This window comes from Adiantum capillus-veneris, chromosome 2 (assembly GCF_014529385.1).
Source record: "Adiantum capillus-veneris isolate H3 chromosome 2, ASM1452938v2, whole genome shotgun sequence".
NCBI lineage: Eukaryota > Viridiplantae > Streptophyta > Polypodiopsida > Polypodiales > Pteridaceae > Adiantum > Adiantum capillus-veneris.
In genome coordinates this window covers 128,968,770-128,989,090 of record NC_140932.1, presented here as the reverse complement: position 1 = coordinate 128,989,090, position 20,321 = coordinate 128,968,770, and the positions used below count along the sequence as shown (strand labels likewise).

At 43.5% G+C, this 20,321-nt stretch overlaps 1 protein-coding gene across 2 annotated transcripts in view; it reads left to right on the top strand.

Moving 5' to 3' along the window:
* Positions 1-20,035, top strand: part of LOC147463610 (chaperone protein dnaJ 10-like) — a 37,212-nt gene extending 17,177 nt beyond the window's left edge. Inside the window, exons 3-11 of one of the 2 annotated variants that reach the window (XM_086489836.1) lie at positions 16,286-16,368; positions 16,826-16,973; positions 17,076-17,202; positions 18,185-18,343; positions 18,522-18,700; positions 18,780-18,860; positions 18,945-19,067; positions 19,207-19,285; positions 19,733-20,035. In XM_086489836.1, the coding sequence (XP_086345962.1) occupies positions 16,286-16,368; positions 16,826-16,973; positions 17,076-17,202; positions 18,185-18,343; positions 18,522-18,700; positions 18,780-18,860; positions 18,945-19,067; positions 19,207-19,269 (963 nt within the window). In that variant the 3' untranslated portion in view covers positions 19,270-19,285; positions 19,733-20,035. Of the gene's footprint in view, positions 1-16,285; positions 16,369-16,825; positions 16,974-17,075; positions 17,203-18,184; positions 18,344-18,521; positions 18,701-18,779; positions 18,861-18,944; positions 19,068-19,206; positions 19,516-19,732 lie in introns of those variants that run through there. The other variant, XM_086489827.1, reaches the window with a different exon arrangement.
* Positions 20,036-20,321: the final 286 nt, after the last annotated feature.

The window sequence follows — 20,321 nt, the reverse complement described above, 5'->3', positions numbered from 1 at the left end:
TTATGTCACTTGGAGTCCCATCGGATGGGGTCTTCATAAGTTGGTAGGACTTCTTCTTTTGTTACTTGTTCTTCTTAGGGTTTAAGCCTCTCGACCCACATTTGCAACTTGGCTCCCTTCTTTAGGGCTTCGACACGCCAGCAGTTTGTGACAGTTTCCTGTCACTCTTCAAAAACACGATTAGGAATCGACACGCCCAAGAAGACTTGGGTTACGTGCGACCGCAAGAAGCAAAAAAAATTTGTGTGGTTCTTGTGGTTCTTTCCGTGAGTGATACAGAACACTGCCAAAGCTCTGATACCAATGTAAGGTGTAGCGAAAGTGAATGTTGAACTTTGCTCAAGATGAGTGCTCCGAACTGTGCTCAAGGTTCCTTTTACTTACGGAAGTGAGAGCCTTCCGTGCCTTTAATGAGAGAGTGCAAGTGATCACAAACAAAGTGGATAAACACTGTGAATGAAGGTGCATGAGACTGAGAGATAGAGAGAGAAGAATACGACACCATACAAGTTGTCAAACCCTTCTCCGAAGGCCCTTCTCTCGATGGCGAGAGAAGTCTATGCTATTGTTTGCACAAAACTGGTACAAGATGCTGACGCAAAGTATGTCTAGGTTGGAGTCGACGGCGACGACGAGAACGGCGACGACGATGGATCTGCTGAAAACACTGGATTTGCTGCTGTCTTCACTGCTGAAAAAAAACGCTGAAGTGCTGCTGTCTCATGCTGCTGAGAAAACGCTGAAGTTGATGCTGAAAAACGCTGGTATGCTGCTGTCCAACGCTGGTTTGCTGCGTGGGAAAAACGCTGATCTGAGAGGCTGAAAAACGCTGATCTGTAGGCTTCACAAACGCTGGTCTATGGTGCTGAAAAACGCCAGGTCTATGGGGCTGAGAAACGCCAGGTGTGTAGATTCTTGCTTGAGAGAGAGGGAGAGATGCCTGCTGCAAAGAACCTTGCCTGTGCACTTCCTCCTCTTCTGCCAGATAAGCCTAGCGCTAGGTTTGCTTTTATATATGCTTAGTTCATTTGCCCTACCCAGTTCCCAACAAAAGTCACTTAAAAATAATAAGTGAAAAATGGCTAAAATAGGGAAAATAGGTTTTATGCACTGGAAAATGCTCCTCAGAAATTCTGATGGTAATGCTGATGATCATGCTGTGTGCAACCAGAGGATGTGTATCTACTCTAAGTGCCTGGGTATGCACGGTCTGTGAACAGACTCACAAAAGTGCCAGAACACTTCCTAAGTTAGGCTAACTGAACCCTTGTCCTGAAGTAGCTTGTCCACATGCACATAGGGTTAGATGTGCACGTGACATCAAGGCAAAATTCAGATTTTTGAGAAAGGTGTGGAAGCACTTGCTACTTTAGATTCCAGAAAGAAGACCAAGTGAAACCTTGCAGAGCAGCAAGCCAACAGGAGCAAACCCAAACAACCCAATGCGGAGAACACAAGAAGTCAAGAGAGATGAGGATACCATGAAAGAAAATAGAAAAATAAAGAAAGTGATGAAATAAAACAAAAGGACATGCTCTTAAAACAAACTATACCCACACCCACGCACCCATTCACACATCCACACACGTACACACAGTGCACACACATTCACCCACCCAAAAGTTACTAAAGAGCTGGAGGAAAATGTCACAAATTGATGATGTGGCAACCTTGCTTGGACACACACACAGTGACCTTGCGACAGAAATGCCACGTGGCAGCAGTACGGACCCCCACAAAATGTGCTAACAGGGTGACGTGGCAAAGTGTACAGAATCTCGCTTTTTGCACTAGCTGATGACATGGCAGTCTGTACGGATTTTCGCAATTTGAACTTGTACTTTTCTGGCAGATTTTGGGAACAATTGCTTTTTGGAACTCTTTGCTTTTGAGTTGGAAGCTTTTGGGGCAGTTTGCTTTTGAGTTTAATTGCTTTTGGGGCTTTGCTTTTGGCATCCCTTGTAAGAATAAAAGGAGCCCAAGGGCCTTACTCTTGAGAGCATTTGGATGCAGAGTCTGAGAGCCGAGGACCCGTGGGAGTTGTACTTTGATCAAGCATTAATATAAAAGAAATATCGAAAGGGGCACCAGTCTTTGGGGCTAATCTCTCTTGGCACAGAACTACGACGGGACATGTCGACTCAAGTTTTTAAAGTTGTGAAGTATTTTAAGTAATTTACTGGTGTGTGGTGCCCGAGTCCCGGCTTGGGGGTGACCAAGATTGTGACAGTGGTATCAGAGCATCAGGTGTGTGCTTTTCTCAAAGCATACCGGTTCTATCAAAGAGCAGACAGAGCACTTGGGCACTTTGTAAATTGTTATTAAAGAATCTTCGTGTCACGACCCCGGACTTATTAGCTACTCCCACCCTTACTTGATCGTGCATTGGGTGCGCTCTTGTCTTCATCGCTCTGTCTTACAGGGCATAAGCCAAAAAGAATCCCAAATTACACATGGGTTCTCGTGGAGAATCTGACAAGATAACACCTCTCAGCGGAAAGGTAAAGAAGAGTTGAAATCTGGCGCGGGAATTGAAGAAAAGAATGAAGATTTGGGCAAAATTTTCGGTAGAGAAGTTTGCGAGAACGAAGTACAAGTTTCAAGTGCAGGTTGTCACACGTGTGAAAAGATTGATCAAGTACTCTAGAAACCCGAGATTTGCGAAACGCCTAAAGGATTACTCAATTGATGAGATTCATTTGAGATGGTGTGAGGCCATAATCGAAAATAGGAGCAAGGAACTCGCATTTGTGAAATCAAGGATAAGATGGTGAGATCGGGAGCGACGAAAGCTCAAGAATGGATCCGTCGATTCAAGATAAGAATGATGAATTTAAATGAATGCATGATGACGCATGTGAATGATTCTAGTGCATCGAGATTCCCATATGAATGAGATGATTGGATACTATGGTGATCGCATCAAGAGGTCAGCGGGATGAGATGGCTACATAGGGATCTAGGGCATCAAGACTTCTGGACGGAAGAGATGATTAGATGATTGAAACACTATGTCCAATATGTTTTAAGTGTGTGAATGAAGAACTTTGAAACAAGAATTTCCCAAAGTAAATTTGATCTATATATGAAATTAATGTTTTTTGGAAGAACTTTGCAGATAACAGGAGAAATCGATGATAATGGATGGCTAATTCGGAGCAATGACAGCTCCATAATGAACCTAACAACTATAAATATCATAAATTTTGATTGAAACTAATGGAAGATCCTGCTATTTGTGAACAAATAACAGGATTAAGAATGAGATGATGATGATTTTGGAGCAGTGAGAGCTCTTGAATGAACCTGATAACGTATATTGAATCACGATTGATTCAATGGAACTGTCGTGAGCGCATCAAGAGTTCTTGCGGGATGAGATGGCCACAGAGCTAGAACTAAATGATTGAACCACTTTGCTCAGTATGAACTCAGTGATGGATTGGGATCCCTGGAAACGATTACTCGCACACGACAGTGCTTGAGTCGAAAATCTCTATAGACATGATTGCAATAAGGATTAGTTAATTTGACATCAGTGAGGTCCGCGATGGATCTAGATGCGATTACTAAATACCGTAGAAACAGGGAATGGTCATTTTCAGGTCTTTGTTTCCCGTCCCCATTCCAACTTCCCGTTTCGAATCCTTGTTCCGTGTTTGAAACGTGAGTATCCATAACAAGGAATGGCATTTCATGTCCGTTGCCGTTCTCCGTTCCTCGTTCCCCGTTTCGAAATCTCGTTCCTGGTAACTATGCTAAATACGTTGCTAGCAATCAAAATAATGCTAATTCATCAGTAATTTTCTATCTAAAATCTGTTCAAGAACGTGTCGCCTCGTCCTGCTGTCCTTTCAATCTGTCAGCCATCCTGATTCTTGTGCCTTTTTGGGTCACCGCCTAGCGATATGTCCTTGTTCTCCACATTCAAAACACTTTCGTGCTGTCCCGTGACACATCCAACCCTATGTGTCCGTGGACAAGCTACAACATGACCAGGGTTCAGTCAGTCCAGTCAGTCTAGATTAGCAAGTGTTCTTGCACTTTTGTGAGTCTGTTTGCAGACCGTGCATGCCCAGGTACTTAGTGTAGATGCATATCCTCTGGTTGCACACAGCATGAACATAAGCATTCCCATCAGAATCCATCAGAATCCTTCAGGGGAATTTTCCAGTGCATTTAGCCTATTTTCCCTATTTTTGACATTTTTCACTTATTATTTTTAAGTGACATTTGTTGGAAAGTAGGTAGGGCAAATTGAGTAAGTTTGTACATAAGCAAACCTAGGCTAGCACTAATTGGCAGAAGAGGCAGCAGGAGCACCTTGCTCAACAGGCAACTTCTCAGCAAGATCCCCTTGGTGGCGTTTTCCCTCCAAGCAAGAACCTTACCTTCTCTAGCGTTTCCATCAAGCATCGCCCTAAGCCTCTCTTGGCTGGCGTTTTGTGCAGTAACCATCGCCATACAGTCCCAACCATTGGCGTTTTTCAGCATAGCATCATCGCCAAAAGACTTCATCATCTAGCGTTTTCAGCAGGCATCCTCGCCGGAAGACCCACAACCCCTAGCGTTTTCTATCCCTAGCATCATCGCCACAATCCCCCCCTTTTGTTGGCGTTTTTCAGTAGACAGTACCGCTTCTTTCCATAGCATTTTCAGCCTCAAAACAGCAGCAAGAATTCAGCCAAACCAGCGTTTTTTGATCCCAGCAGATTTCAGCCAGTAGCGTTTTTGGACAGCAGGACAAAAGCATCAGTTTTCAGCCCTTAGATTGGCCTCGTCATCCCCTTCGATGATCTAGCCTAGACTTGCATCAGTCACATGCATTCACTTTGTACCAGTTTGTGCAATCAATCGTAGACCACTCTCGCCAACGAGAGTGGGGCCTTCGGAGGAGGGTTTTACGACGTCTTTGGTGTCGTATTCTCTTCTCTCTCTCTCTCTCTCAGTCTCATACACTTGCACGCACAGTGTCCATTCACTTTGTGTGTCCATTGCGTTCTCTCATTAAGAACGGAAGGCTCTCCCTTCCATAAGAACAAAAGGAACCTTGAGCACAGTTCGGAGCACTCATCTTGAGCAAAGTTCAAACATTCATTCCGCTGCACCTTACACCTGCTTTGAAATATTCATCTCTCTAGTCTTGTGTCAGTGGAGGTCGTCTATCTCTCTATCGTCTGTTTCTATTCTGACTTGTCGAAGGTTCATTTGGTGGGTAAGTCAAGTTACCCGAATGTATAACAAATTCCTGCTTTGCATGTCCTATCAATTGGTGGATAGTCTCGGACTTCTTTTCAAGACAGTAGTCTTAGATCTCTTTAGGAAGTCCACAATAGAACTGTTCACTCTGTTCCTTGAAACTGATCTTCTTAAAGGATGAAGCAGGTAGAAAGACATCCCAAAACCTCTCACAGTAAGAATCCAAAGACTCTGTCTTGACCATCCAATATGGTTCCACTCAGTAATCACATCTCGTTTGTATTCTTGTGTGCGCCATGAAGAAATAAAGAGTTTCTTGAATTTCAACCACTTTGTCGGTGCCTCTTTCCTTAACAAAAGAGTGGACTACCATGTCCGTGCGTTGCCTTTGAGAAAGGATGCTGCCCGTTTGATCCTGGAGTGCTCTATATAGTGGCCTCCAGAAAACGCTATATCAAACTGTTGGATAAAGGCTAAAGCCTTGGGAGCATCTTGAAACCTTGAAAAGTACTCAAACTTTACTGCCTGTCCTCCCTCTTTGAATTCTTTGGCCTTTTTGCCCTTGTCGTCGAGGAAATCATACCGATTGGCTGTGTAAAAATGCTTCCTCTTTGCATAAAACATATAATCTTTCCGTAGATTTCTTGCCCTTTTTGTCCTCATCACTCGAGTCAGAAGAAGATGAGCTGTCTGAGCTATCAGAGAAGATGAGGACGAGCTGGGCAATCCTTCGAAGCGTACACGCTTCTTCTGTTTTTTGGTGTTTTCAAAAGAGGATATTTGGCCCAAGTAACCGGGGAAATCAATTCTCTTGTTACGTGTCTTCAGTTGCTTTTCTTTTGACCCCAATAGTTGGTTGACTCGTTTTTCAACAACGTCCTCGAGTTCATCTTCAGTAAACATCCGTGGAACAGGAGGTTGCTTTAGGGCTGACTTGATTGGGGAATCGATCGCTTTTTGCCAATGAGTGTGCACCAAGAATGATGGGTGCCGCGTCAAAAATTTGGCATATTGAGGATCCTTTGCAAATTTAAGAATTTGCTTTGCACACTCATCAACCTGCTGTTGACGTTGCATCTCCATTAGCCGATGCTGCGTAGGCCGATCTGCTAATCCATTCGAATTTTCAGTACTGCCTCCCGTTTCAGAAGTATCAGGAGGGTTCGTCTGATTCTTGCAAGATTCGTCATTTGAACCCATGTGTAATCTGGGATTCTTTATGGCTTATGCCTTGTAAGACAAAGCAATGAAGACGGGAGCACGCCCAATGCGCGATGAAGTAAGGGTGGGAGTGTGTCACAAATTGATGACATGGCAGTACTACCCGGACACACATCGGCAGACTGATGACGTGGCAAACTGTACGGATTGTTCGGAAATTACGTTGACTGGATGATGACGTGGCGGTTGTATTGACGTCCGCAATTAGCGTTGACATACTTCGTGGCAGCTTCAGAATTCCGTATTTTGCGTTGGTTGCTTTTTGGGGTAGTTTTTAGGCCACATGCTTTTAGGAGTTGCATGCTTTTGAGCCTAAAGCTTTTGGAACTTTTACTTTTGAGTTTGACTAATTTTGGGGCTCTGCTTTTGGCATCCCTTGTAAGAATAAAAGAGCCCTAAGGGCCTAACTCTTGAGAGCATCTGGACGCAGAGTCTAAGAGCGGAGGACCCTACAGGAGTTGTACTTTGCTCAAAGATTAATATGAAAGAAAAGAAATACCAAAAGGGGCGCGAGTCTTTGGGGCCAATCTCTCTGGGGCATGGAACTACGCCGGGCCGTGTTGACCTATTTGTGAAGTGTGAACTGTTTTGAAGTGAATCTTTGCTGTGTCGCGGTAGAATCTTGACTTGGGGTGTCCAAGTTTGTTACAATGGTATCAAAGCATCAGGCGTGTGCTTTTCTCAAAGCATACCGATCCTACTAAAGAGCAGACAAATTACTTGGTTGCACATTGTTATTGAAGAATCTTTGTGCTCCGACCTCGGACTTTTATTAGCCACTCCCACCCTTACTTCATTGGGCATCTGGCGCGCTCCCATCTTACCCGCCTCTTCATTCAAGAAGATGTCGTTCAGAGAACAGATTGAGCGGTTTACCTTGGGTCTACCTACAGAGTTCCGAGATCACTGCTTGGAACAGAAGTCAGCTTCTATTCAGGAGTTGATGAGTCATGCGAAGCGGGGCTTTGCCATTCACTCTAGCAATCTGACCTACCCCACAGATGAGACCATGACACAACGAGCCGAACAGACTTCTGGGAATGAAAGTAGAAAGAAAAAGAGCAACCCAGAGAAAAAGGATGCACGACCCAAGCTTACTCCTGAGGAGAGAGCTCGCTTCATCAGAGAGGGGAAGTGCTTTGGATGCGGGGAACAGGGACATATCTCTGCGAAGTGCCCTAAAAAGGCACAGAAAGAACAGAATGATAGAGACGACGATAGGCCTGAGAGTTCGAGAGCAGCTGAGGAACGTGGCAGAAAAGGCAGATAGAAAAGCAGAATTGGTACCAGATGGCGTGGGACCTGCACTGAATCTAATGAATGAAAGTACACACTTTGCCGCTTTTGGGGCAAAGTGAAGGATCAGGAAGCTCTTTTGAAGGAGCCAAGGCCAACTTCTTTTCACTTGGAATTGGCGGCTCGATTTGGAATTACGCCCGACAGACTGACGCCACAGGCGAAGGTAGTTCGACTGGCACCCGGATGGGATGTTGCCATTACACCGAGCATTGGCAAACTTCGTTTGCAATGATAGGGGTGTTCAGGGTACGCGAGTGACGTTCTACTCAGGATCCCTTGGTACCACCAGAACTACGCCGTGGTTGACTACCGGGCCGAGAAAGCGACTTTGATAAATGAAGGGCTTAGAGATTGTACTTGATGAACTTCAGTTTCTTACTCATTCTTTTGGGAGAGAATTGAACGATGGATAAAGGTGAATATGTTTTGACCTGATCAAAAGAACGCCAAGATTTTTCTCCACACTCATGCCGATTGCTTTTTAGAGGGCTTGAAGATCATACCATTGATCTGATACCTTGAAGCACACCACCGAACCGGCCACCTTACCATGTGAGCCGAGTACAAACTGAAAAGATTATGAAATAAGTGAAAGACCTCTTGGAAAAGGGGCTTGTCCAGCATAGTACTTCTAATTGCTCTCCACTCTTGTTGGATTTGAAGAAAGACGGATCTTGGAGAATGTGCATCGATTATAGAGCTCTCAACAAAATCACCATCAAGAACAGATTTCCGATTCCTAGGATCGATGATATACTCGACAGGTCACAAGGATCCTCGTGCTTCAGCAGGATTCACCTGAAGAGTGGATATCATCAGATCCGAATCGCGTCGGAAGACGTCTACAAGACAGCCTTTCGGACGACTTTTGGGTTATTTGAGTTTGTGGTGATGCCTTTCGGCTTAACCAATGCTCCTGCGACATTTAACCGGATGATGGACAGGATTTTTTGAGAGTACAGGCTATTTGTTGGCACTTTCTTTGATGATATCATTGTTTTCTCCAAGAATGAGGCAGAACACAGAGATCATCTGCTTCAAAGATACACTTTTTTTGGGATACTTTGTCTCAGCAACAGGAGTGCAAATGGATCCGGCCAAGATAGACACTATATGTGATTGGCCCGATTTGAAGAATGTCCATGAAGTTGAAAGCTTCTTGGGACTGTGTTCGTACTACAGATGGTCCATTCGAAAGTTTGCAGAGGTTGCTTCCCCATTGCATATTCTTGATACAGAAAGGAGTCCCTTTCTCGTGGAGATCCACAGAGGTGATTGCCTTTCAGACATTGAAAGAGAAATTGACTACAGGACCAGATTTGACTTTGCCGGACTTGCAGAAGTCATTTGAAGTATTTTGTGATGCTTATGGTTGTAGTCTGGGTGCGGTCTTGATGCAAGAAGGCCATGTCATTGCTTGTGAGAGCCGATTTCTCTAGGCCGGAGATGACAGCACAGATTTATGAGAAAGAGCTTTTGGTGGTTATCCATGCTCTTACTCAGTGGCGGCATTACCTACTCGGAGCGGATTTTACTGTCTTTACAGACCATCAGAGTTTGCGCTACTTCTTGTCACAGAAGCAGCTTTCGGAAAAGCAGATGCGGTGGGCTAACTTCTTGTCACAATTTCACTTCCAGATTGTCCATGTGCAGGGACAGAAGAATCTGGTGGCAGATGCTTTGTCTCGGAAGCCGTTGGTTCTGGCTATTTCCGCGATACATCATAGGAGCTTCGAGGATATGGTCAATCAGTATGCCACAGATACAGATTTTGTAGATATTTTCACACGCATATGGGATGGGGAGACAGTAGCTGGATACGCCCTTCGAAAGGCTACTTGATGACAAAGACTATGTTGTGCGTTACACAGCCGTTGCGGGAAAAGGTTATGACTGAATGCCACTGTCCACCTTTTATGGGTCACCGCGGCATTGCTACCACCATGAAGGGGTAGAGAGATACTTCTTTTGGCCGAGACTCAAAAAGGATGTGGAAGAGTTTGTGCGTAGTATGCCAGAAGGTCAAGTTTGACAGGCATAAGGCACAGGAATTGTTACAGCCTTTATCCATACCTGCCCTTGGGAAAATATTGAAATGGATTTCATTTTTGATCTCCCGAGAACACAGAATGATCATGATGATTTTCCGAATACATGGCACGTCAGAGATGATTGTCTCCGACACAGATCCCAGATTTATGAGTTTGTTTTGGAAGGCAATTTGGGAGAACATTGGCACGTGGTTGCAGTTCTCGTCATCATTCCACTTGCAGACTGACGGGCAATCTGAGATTGCCAGTTTAGTGGTTTTAGATTTATTGAAGTCTTGTATCGCGGATTAGAAGACTCAATGGGAAAAGAACTTACCTTTGGTGGAATTTGCCTACAATAACACGATACACTCTTCGATGGGGAAGATGCCATTGGAGATTGTTGAAAGTGCTGCGAAGGTTCTATACTTCTTGAGCACGAAAGATTAGATATTTGAAGCGGATGAATATTCACGAGATTTGGATACAGCTTTTGCCGAGGTTCGCGAGACTTTGTAGAAGTCTCAAGAACGACAGAAAAAGGTAGCGGATCGCCATCGTTGCGACTTGAAACTGAAGGAGGATGATTGGGTGCTCTTACGTTTTGAGAAGGCAAGCCACGAAAGAAAAAGGGAAAGGAGAGGCTTTTTCCAAAGCTTAGTATGCGATACTACGGGCCTTTCCAGATAACTGAAAAGATAAATGATGTCTCTTTCCGATTGAAATTGCCAGACACTTGGAGGATTCACAATGCATTGCATGTGAGTCTCTTGAAACCTGTTAAGGGTGATGTGCCTCATGATGGGGAGCTTGATGAGCAACCTGAAACGAGGAGATCCTTGTTCCTGAACAGATTTGGCACATAAGGATACGAAGACTAAAGGTAAAGTCCGAAGGCGGTTCTTGGTTAAGTTCAAGAACTTTCGTGCATTTGATGCGAAGTGGATGGAGGAGGAGGACCTAGCAGATACTCCTCGATTTGTGAAACTTTACCTCGATGTTTTGGTTTAGCATAGTCTACTCCAAACGGAACCCAGAAATTCAGCTTGGCCGAAGGTCTAGTGCAGTGGGATGCACAAGAGGAGAGTTACTCCGCTCCTTTGTCAACAGATGCCTTGATTTTGATGCTAAAGTCACTGATGTCTCTTTGAGCTTCAGGGATACTGAGAGTTGACAGTATTCTGCTAGATGACTTTATGAAATGGAATTCCTGATAATGATACTGATTTGGTCTTGACTTCTTTTGAGTGCAGGAACTGATAGACGAAATGACTGTAGCATTTTGGTCTGATTGATCTCGAGTAGACATGGTTGCAATAGGGGTTAGTCAATCGGACATCGATGAGGTCCCGATTGGACCTAGATGCGATTGCTAGCTACATTGCCGATAAATCATGGTCTAAGATCCGAATGAATGTTGAATGTCATGTGATGTCCTGTGATGTCTGGTGATGCCCTGTGATATCGTGTGATGTGATTGTCGATTTTGTACATGTGCTAGATGTGTGTTCCTAGTATGTAGGTACTAACAGTCACTGTCTACTAAGACGGTTTATGGCTTTTGTTGGTTTTGCAGGCGTAATCGCGGTCGATTATAATGCTTTCAAGAGGGGGGTATGTCACAAAGTGATGACGTGGCTACGGACAGCAAAACCCCAATTTCTGTCAAAAACCCTAAATTCTTGCAAACCCTAATTTCTGCTAGAAACCCTAATTTTCGAAAATCGTAGAGGCGATTTTAAAATAAAATAAAATAAAAATAAATAAATAAATATATATTTTAATGAGCGACGCAAATCCTAGCTTTTTGCTACGCAAGGATTTTGGATGAGAGAAAGAGTTGATTTGCTTCTTTTTAACTCTCATTGAGAGAGAGAGAGAATTTGCTTTTGCTTTCAAGCTTTTGGGGCTCTGCTTTTGGGGCTCTGCTTTTGGGCATCCCTTGTAACCTTTAAATTAGTGGTGAGGGCCTCACTTCTCAGAGCATCTGGATGCAGAGTTTGAGAGTGAATCTAGAGCCACTCTCTTGTACTTTGAACTGATTAATGCAAAACGAAGTACCGAAAGGGGCGCCAGTCTTTGGGGCCAATATCTCTAGGCACGGAACTCCACCGAGCCAATGCAAATCTATTGTGATTCGTGAATTGTTTTGAAGTGGTTATTTGGTGCTGTCGCGATTGATTCTTGACTTGGAGTGTCTAAGTCTGTTACACAACCACTGAAAATATTCCTTATTGGATGAGATTTTTCTAGGAAGCCAACTATCGAGGATATCAAGAGCTCCGATCTGGAATGAGACTCCTTATCGGATGAGATTTTTCTGGCAGGCCAACGATCCAGTATATCAAGAGCTCCAATTTGGAAGATTCACAATGCTTTTCATGTGAGTCTCTTGAAACCTTTCAAGGGTGAGGTGCTAGTCGACAGGGAGCTTGAGGAGCAACTTGAAGTGGAAGAGAGCAAGGAGATACTCGTTTCGGAAGAGATACTGGCTCACGAGGAAGGAAAGTGAAAGGTAAAGTGATACGGCGGTTCTTAGTGAAATTCAAGAACTCTCCGGCATTGGATGCGAAGTGGATGGAGGAGGAGGACGTGTCAGATACTGGAACTTGCTTGAGATTTTCGGTGTAGCTTTGACTATTCCGAGAGACCCCGCAGATCGGCAAGGCTGAATCTTGTGCAGACGAGACTGCACAAGAGGGGAGTCACTCCGCTCCTTTGTCACAGGTTATCCAGATGGAATAAAGTCACTGATTTTCCTTTGGTTTTCAGGGATATTGATGGGCTAACAATATTTTGCTATATGACTTTATGAAAGTACTTTGACATGAAAATTACTGAACGAATCTGATTTATGTGTGCTCTCTCATGTGACTATGTTTGAGTGCACGTTTGAAAGACGAAATGACTGCAACATTTCGGTGTTAAGATTCTATGGACATGATAGCAATAAGATTTAGTCAATCCAACATCATCCGGTGTGGATCTAGATGTGATTGCTAAACACGTTGTAGAGAGATCATGGTCACAAATCTTGATGGATTTTATGTGATTTTATTTGAATGTGATGTGGATGTTTAGTGACTGTCGTCTTTGTGCAAGTGCTGGATTTGTGTCGTCTAGTGCATTAGTGCTTAGAGTTAGTGTCTACTGAACTGGTTTATGGCTTATGTTTGATCTTGCAGGCATAATTGAGGGCGATTACAATTTTTTTAGATGGGGGTATGTCACAAAATGATGATGTGGCATGTCCTGAAAAATGGACAAATTTCAAAGATTATAAATTGTTCCAACTTATAGAGTACCTGTCTGATGGAGCCCTAGGGACACTATAATAAAAAAAAAGCCAAATCGCATGGACGTGCTGACGTGGCAAGGCTGTACGGATGCTTCCGCGTTTCCTGTTGGCTGTTGATGTGGCACTGTACGGAATTCTGCGATTTGCGTTGACAGCTTTTGGCGCCAGTTTTTGGTCCAGATGCTTTTGGAACTTGTAGCTTTTCATGTGTTTGCTTTGGGGCAACCCTTGTAAGAATAAAAGAGCCCTTGGGGCCCTCACTGTGGAGAGCATCTAGATGCAGAGTTTGAGAGCAGAGGTCCCTTGGGAGTTGTACTTTGCAATGATTAATGATAAAGAAGTACCGAAAGGGGCGCCAGACTTTGGGGCCAATACCTCTGGGCACGGAACTCCGGCGGGTCGTGTCGACTCTCTCTCTCTCTATCAGAGTTCAAGATTTTTGAAATTGTTCTGTTCGTGTGTTGCTATTCATTCTTGCTTGGAGTGTCCAAGCATGTTAGAAATAGCTCGGAAAGCTATGGCGTTCCGACGCCCTTGAGCTAGCTACAGAGAGAAAGGTATTGGAGAAGTATTCCATTCGTAATGGAGTACTTTTCAAGCAAGGCAAAGTGTGTGTGCCCGTTGATGAGGCTATCCACAAGCAAATTTTGTTAGTGTTATGATCAAGAGCAGGACACCTGGCATACACCGTACTTTGGCCTTGGTTGGCCGGTATTTTTTATTAGCAGCACATGAAAGCTTTTATTGAAAAGTATGTGTGGGAATGCGGGCAATGTCAACTCAACAAAGCTGAAGTCAAAAACACGCAGGGTTGCTACATCTTGTGAAAATGGACAAGCATTTCTATGGATTATGTAGTTGGATTAGCCCGAACCAACCGTGGACACGATGCCATTTGAGTTGTCGTCGATTGACTCATGAAGATGGCGCGATTTATCCCTACATGTTCCATCGTAAAGAGCCACGAGCTAGCCCAACTCTTTGTGGAACATTTATACAAAGTACATGGATTGCTCGATGAAATTGTCAGCGATCGTGATTTCAATTCACAAGAAATTTTTGGCAAACGGTCTTCCAAAAATTGGAGACCTGTCTGTGCATGTCGTCCTCAAATCATATTGAGTTGATGGACGGACCGAAGGCACAAATCAAACTATGGAGGACATGCTATAAGCATACGTCTCCCGTCATCAATCTGATTGGGAACGCTATCTCCCGTAGAGCAAGTTTGCTTTTAACAGTACAAAGCACTCGGCTATTGGCTATAGCCCGTTTATGCTTATGTATGGTTATGAGCCGAAACCACCAATCGCCACTGGGTTCAAAGGGATCAAGCTACGATCTGTAGTCGATTTCTTACCCGATATAAGGCACTCGGCTACTGGCTATAGCCCGTTTATGCTTATGTATGGTTATGAGCCGAAACCACCAATCGCCACTAGGTTCAAAGGGATCAAGCTACGATTTGTAGCCATTTCTTACCCGATATGCAATAAATGCTCCAGATTGCAAAAGAGAGCCTAAAGATAGCACAAGATCATGCCACTTTTTACATTAATCAACATCGACCACCCCGCGAACTCGAGGAGGGCATGTGGGTGTACCTTAGGGTACCGAAAGATTTTGAAACGATCCGAATTGGTCCATGCTCGAAATTATCTTCTTGCTATTGTGGTCCGTTGGATATCACAAAGAAGTTTCTTATAAGCTGGACCTGCCTCGAGGCATTGCTGTGCATCCCGTGTTCCGCGTAAGCCGCCTAAAGGAACGGCTGGGGCAGGATGACCTAGTGATTCCTCCTGAGAAAATCCCGAACTTGAAAGACACCACCCGGGTACATTCCACTTGAACCCGAATCGGTTCTCTTGGTGCAGGCTCGAGGGTGAGCCCGTATTGGCTCTATGGCTGGGAGGTGAGCATGATGTCTGCACACTGCGTGTGTCTAGGTGTGAGTTTGGCTTGTGTCATGTCATGTGTGCAAGATGGATGCGGCCATGACTAACATGAGGTGTATTGGTTCTATGACTGGGAGGTGAGCGTGATGTCGGCTCACTACGTGTCTTGGTGTGAGTTTGGCTTGTGTCATGTCGTGTGTAGGATGGATCCGGCTAGGACTAACAAAGCCCCATTTTTTTGTAGGGGGGGGAGAGAGAGAGAGAGAGAGGGGGGGGGGGGGGGGGTGTTTCGATGCCTGCTCATTCTGCTACCATGCCGTGTAGTGCTGCTCTCCTCCCATGGGTGCATCTCACTGCTCCTTCACGCCATCTAGCGATGGTGCCGCCTGCAAGCCGCTCGCCGCCTCTGTGATCTGCTATTTGTGCCTTCTGTGTTGATTGCAGTGATTTTTGTTGTTTTCTTGTTTCCTTTTGTATGAAGGTATTGGGCTTTTCTGGTTTGTTTGTTTTTGCCTATTTGTGTGGAGATCTGGAGTGATATTGGAGACTCTCTAGTGGAGACTTTTTGGCCTCCTCATTGCAAGTCCGGTGGCCTGTTTCTGCTTTAGCTCTCTTCTATAGTCGTCCTTTACTCCTCTGTCCCTAGCCTTTGATGTATCACCCATCTATTGTAACTTTGTATCACTAGTGGTTTACCGTTTTTTGCCTTTTGTTGTTATGGAATATCTCAAGGGTTTTTTCACTACCAGGTTTATATGCCTATGGGCTTTATAATTTGATTATATAGAACAAAGGGGTGCAAGCCCTCCTCAGAGAGAGAAATGAAATGTTATATTAACGTCTTCAAAAGGTCAAAATGACCTATGAGACCAATCTGTTACAAAATAGTGAATCTGATACCATGTCTGGGTACAAAAAGACTAGAAAAAAAATACTACTACTACTAGAATCCATCCTCATCTGCACTCTGGATGTCAAGAGAGTATGGCTTGAATCGTTTGCTGTAGTCTCCGTCGATGCTGTGTAGCCCCTCTCCTCAATCGTGGCCGTTTGGATCTCCGTAGCTCTAGTGCTCGGTCGATGAGAGTGCCGGTAGTGGTCGAATGAGTGTGGGCCGAGCTCTGCAATGATGGCTGCTCCTTTGGATGTCCCATATCTAGCGAAAAGAAATCTGTAATCTGTCTCTGGGACTCTCTCTCTCTCTAGCTCTCCCCAGTAAAGTGTCTCTATATCTGTGTGTGTGTGTGTGTGTGTGAGAGAGAGAGAGAGAGAGAGAGAGAGAGAGAGAGAGAGAGAGAGAGAGAGAGAGAGAGAGAGAGAGATTCTGTTTTATAATCTTACAGTTACTAGGAGAAGCTTATCAGGTGCTGAGTGACCCTCAAAAGCGAGAAGCATATGACAAATATGGAAAAGTTGACCTTTCTAAGTAGGTTCATAGCTTTATCAATATCTTCATTTTCTGTCGCTTTCATGCTCAGTTTTTGTTGTATGAAGCTGTAAATTGAAACATAATTCTTTTGCAGTTAGATCTTCCCCTGTTTGTCATTAAAAAGGACTAATGAAAGCATTGTTGAACTATATGTTTTGATTAGTTAATTTGGTCTTTATCAACATTAGTGAACAAGTGCAAACGTCAGAAAGATGACTGTTGTGATGACATTGTTTGGGTTCTATGGACTTCCGATGTGCATCAACTTACTGCCCCATGTTATATAAGATGTTTGTTGGTGCACTGTCCCTCATTGACCTTGTCTTTTTTTTCCTAAGGATTTAAGTGACTAGAGAGACGATAGGTGACTTCCTGTTGACGTTCAAAGAAGAAGAATATAGCAGAAACGGATTATCACTAATGTTGGGTGTCCTTTGTTCCTTTATTCATCCAGTGATTCAATGCTGGACCCTACGGTTGTCTTTGGAATGCTTTTTGGTAGTGAGCTTTTTGAAGAGTACATTGGCCAGTTGGCAATGGCCTCCATGGCATCTATGGATTTAGGAACTGATGATCGAGTCACAGTGCAACAGAAGATCAAGGTAGAGATCTGTACTGTTGATAGCTAGTCTTAACCTTTTTTACTTCGCTTTGAACATGCTATTAAAGTTTACAGTAGCTTGAAAGGCAGTTTTTTATTTCAGGATTTGCAAAAAGAACGGGAGGAGAAACTTGTTACCAATTTAGAGAAAAACCTAGAGTTATTTGTAACGAACAGAGAGCAGTTTGTGCTGTGGGCAAAAGCAGAGGCAGAACGCCTTTCAAAAGCAGGTACTTCCACTGCCATTTCAAAATATGTCCTTATAAGTTTTATTTTGTGTTAACTTTTTAAAAAACTCTACATGTTGCATGCATGCATGTGCAATGTATGTATGGATAAACACATATGTAGATACAGGCAAAAAGGCTCTTTCATAAATGTGTGTGTGTGTGAGAGAGAGAGGTTTTAGGTTTAGGGTTTTTGTGTCAACATCAAAGATGCAATTGATCATTGTGCCCTGTGTTACCACTCCTAGATACTCTCAGTATCCTCCCAAGCTGCGCAGTGAATTTCGTTGTCTAGACTTTCTCCTCTCACTAGAGTGCTCATCTTCTCTTTTCTAGCAGATGCTCTCTCTCTCTCTAAAAATCTGCTAAGAAGCGTTTTGACTAAGCGGGGTGCTGTGCACGTCAGTTTGATTTTCTCTATCCCCGCCTCGGTGTGCGAAACACCTTTAAAATTCTCTCTAAAATTCTGCAATTTTTTGCTCTCAACAACAAAGAATTCTCCCCCCCCCCCCCCCCCCCCCCCCCCCCCCCGGCTCCCTCCCTTCTCCTCCTCCTTTCCCTTAAAGTAGTTTCTTGGGCATTTTTAACCCTCATTAGGAGGTCTTTTGCCCTGGTGTGGTTTTAGTATTTTTGATTTTTTATGGTTTGGCCACTGGCCCTTGTAATTGCCCTGGGGTGTCAAGGAGTAGAATGTGAGCTATGTTTGGGGTGTGTGTGTGTGTGTGTGTGTGTGTGGAGAGGGAGAGGGAGGGAGAGGAGCTTTCTGTCCTCTTTCTGTGTCGAGAGAGTAAGAGTTTGTGCTAGCTTTACAAACTGAAGGCATGACAAAAAGCAGTAACAATTTATGCTATTTGAATGCCCCAGTGATGAGTTTTTTCCAGGTCTACAAACTAAATTTTTTGTAGGCATGACTGTATGGGGTAACCTTTTATGTTTGTTTTAAGTACTAGCAAAGAATATAATAGGGCTGGTGTTGTCATAACAGCATTTGGTGAGGCCATGCTGCATACTATTGGCTATGTGTACAAACGACAAGCTGCGAAGGAGCTTGGGAAGAATCTATTTTTGATGCATGTGCCTTTTATTGCGGAGTGGTTCAGGGATAAAGGGCATTTCATCAAATCTCAAATTGATGCAGCATCTGGTAAGAAAAACTTGTTGCAGCCATGTGCATTTTTTTCATGATATTGGACTCTGTAAGGTTGTGTGCGCTATGGCTAAGTTCTATTTTGTTTACCTGGCTCCTGTGCTACAATTAGCTCAGCCATCAAAAGCTTCCTTTGCTTCACAATTGAAATTAAGCCAAGATCTACCATGAATAGGTGCCATATCTTTGATGCAAATGCAAGAAAATATGAAGCAAAAGATTCAAACCTTGGGTGAAGGTGAAGATGAAGAATTAGTGAAGTACCTGGAGGCCAACAAAGAGGCTATGATAAATTCACTATGGAAGATCAACGTTGCTGACATTGAAATGACAATTACACACGTCTGCTTAAAGGCAAGGACTTGCTAGGTGGTTTTTGACCTCTTCTATATAATCTTGGTTTGAATTATGAATATAACTTCTGTTGAAGCAGGTTCTGTCAGAATCGAATGCTCCAAACAATGTAGTCAAGACAAGAGCGCGTGCATTGAAGAAGCTGGGTAGCATATTCCAAGTAAAGGAGTACAAAAACACCTTTTTTAATTTCCTGGTGCATTTTCCATACAAGTTTCATTGTGCTTGCTTATCTGATATTCAGGGTGCCAAGGAACCATATCTAAGGACTAATAGCTTGCGTGAAGAGAAAGGCCAAAAGGAAAGACCTCAGCGAGACACGAGGAGTGTTCCTACGACACCAACGCCAACAGGGCCCTCATTTCAGGTGCATTATGGATTGCATTGTTATCAAACACTCCTTTACACATGGGTCAATTTGTATCATTCATGATTATCTGAAACAAGTTCTTGACCATATGAAACTTTTGTGTGTAATTCACTGTTTTGTTTTTCTGTTTGCACAGACGACGTATTCATTTCCTGCAAATATAAGTCCAGCCCCTCCACCTGGTGCCAGCCCCTCTTAGAACTTTGCAAGAATTGGTAAACAATTTTCTACTCACTTCAGGAGCTTTCAAAATGTCCGGGTTTATTCCAGGAGTAGTCTATTCATTGATGTAGTTGCACATGTATCATAGTTTACAACGAACTTTTTTTTGTATAAAGGGTAAATGTGGAACTGCTGTGTACCATATTGTTCCAATAACATATTGGAAATTTTGAGGGATTAGAAGTTGGATTTGTATCAATTTAGAAAAAAAAACTTTTGTGCACTGCGGTCCATGTTTTTTGCAAGTGTGTGGAAGCACTTTGGAACCAAAGCATGAGAGGTAAAGGACATTGAGCAGTGCTCTTTGAACAAAAAGTTGGTAGTGGCTACATCCTAAGTGCTTAGTTTATTCAATCACCCTGAGGTCTAACTAGCAATCCTCTTGGGATTCATTGGTAGGTGTAGTCCATTGGACTGATGTTGGTTAATTATGATAACAGGGTTACGAGGGTTTGAATCTATTTTAAGAACTCTCTTTAACTTCTCCGAAGCGAATGAAGACTTTTTTGTGGGTCCCCTGCTGTGGTTCTGTAGTCAGTTTCTTGGCTCCCTATGAAAGCCTCAGGCTAAAAACAAGGTGAACCCTCATGGAGGCTATTAAAGCAAAATGTAAAGAAAGTCAATGTGGCTGCTTAATGAGGGGATCCAGTCACTAACTAAATTTGCACACCTTTCTTCCTTCTCCTCTATGGCATGTTGAACAAGCCTATTATGATAAAATGAAGCAAGCATCATTATGGTTATTTGTTATATTTCTCCGAAGTGTCAAATCCTTTGTTGAAATTCTCCAAGCCTAAATATAATGGGTAAAATGTTGTACTTTCAATTAAACATGAATTCTAGAGTAACTTCTGGTCTTGGGAGCTGCGTTCACGTCTCATCGATCTTTCACATCACAATCTAGTTATATAGCATATTATGAGCACTTTTTTTTGTGCCAAACATGCTTGGTACACAATGCACACCACTAATGAATTGCTACATTAATGGGATTGCATCTAGACTTGGTACAAGATTGGCGGAGATCAA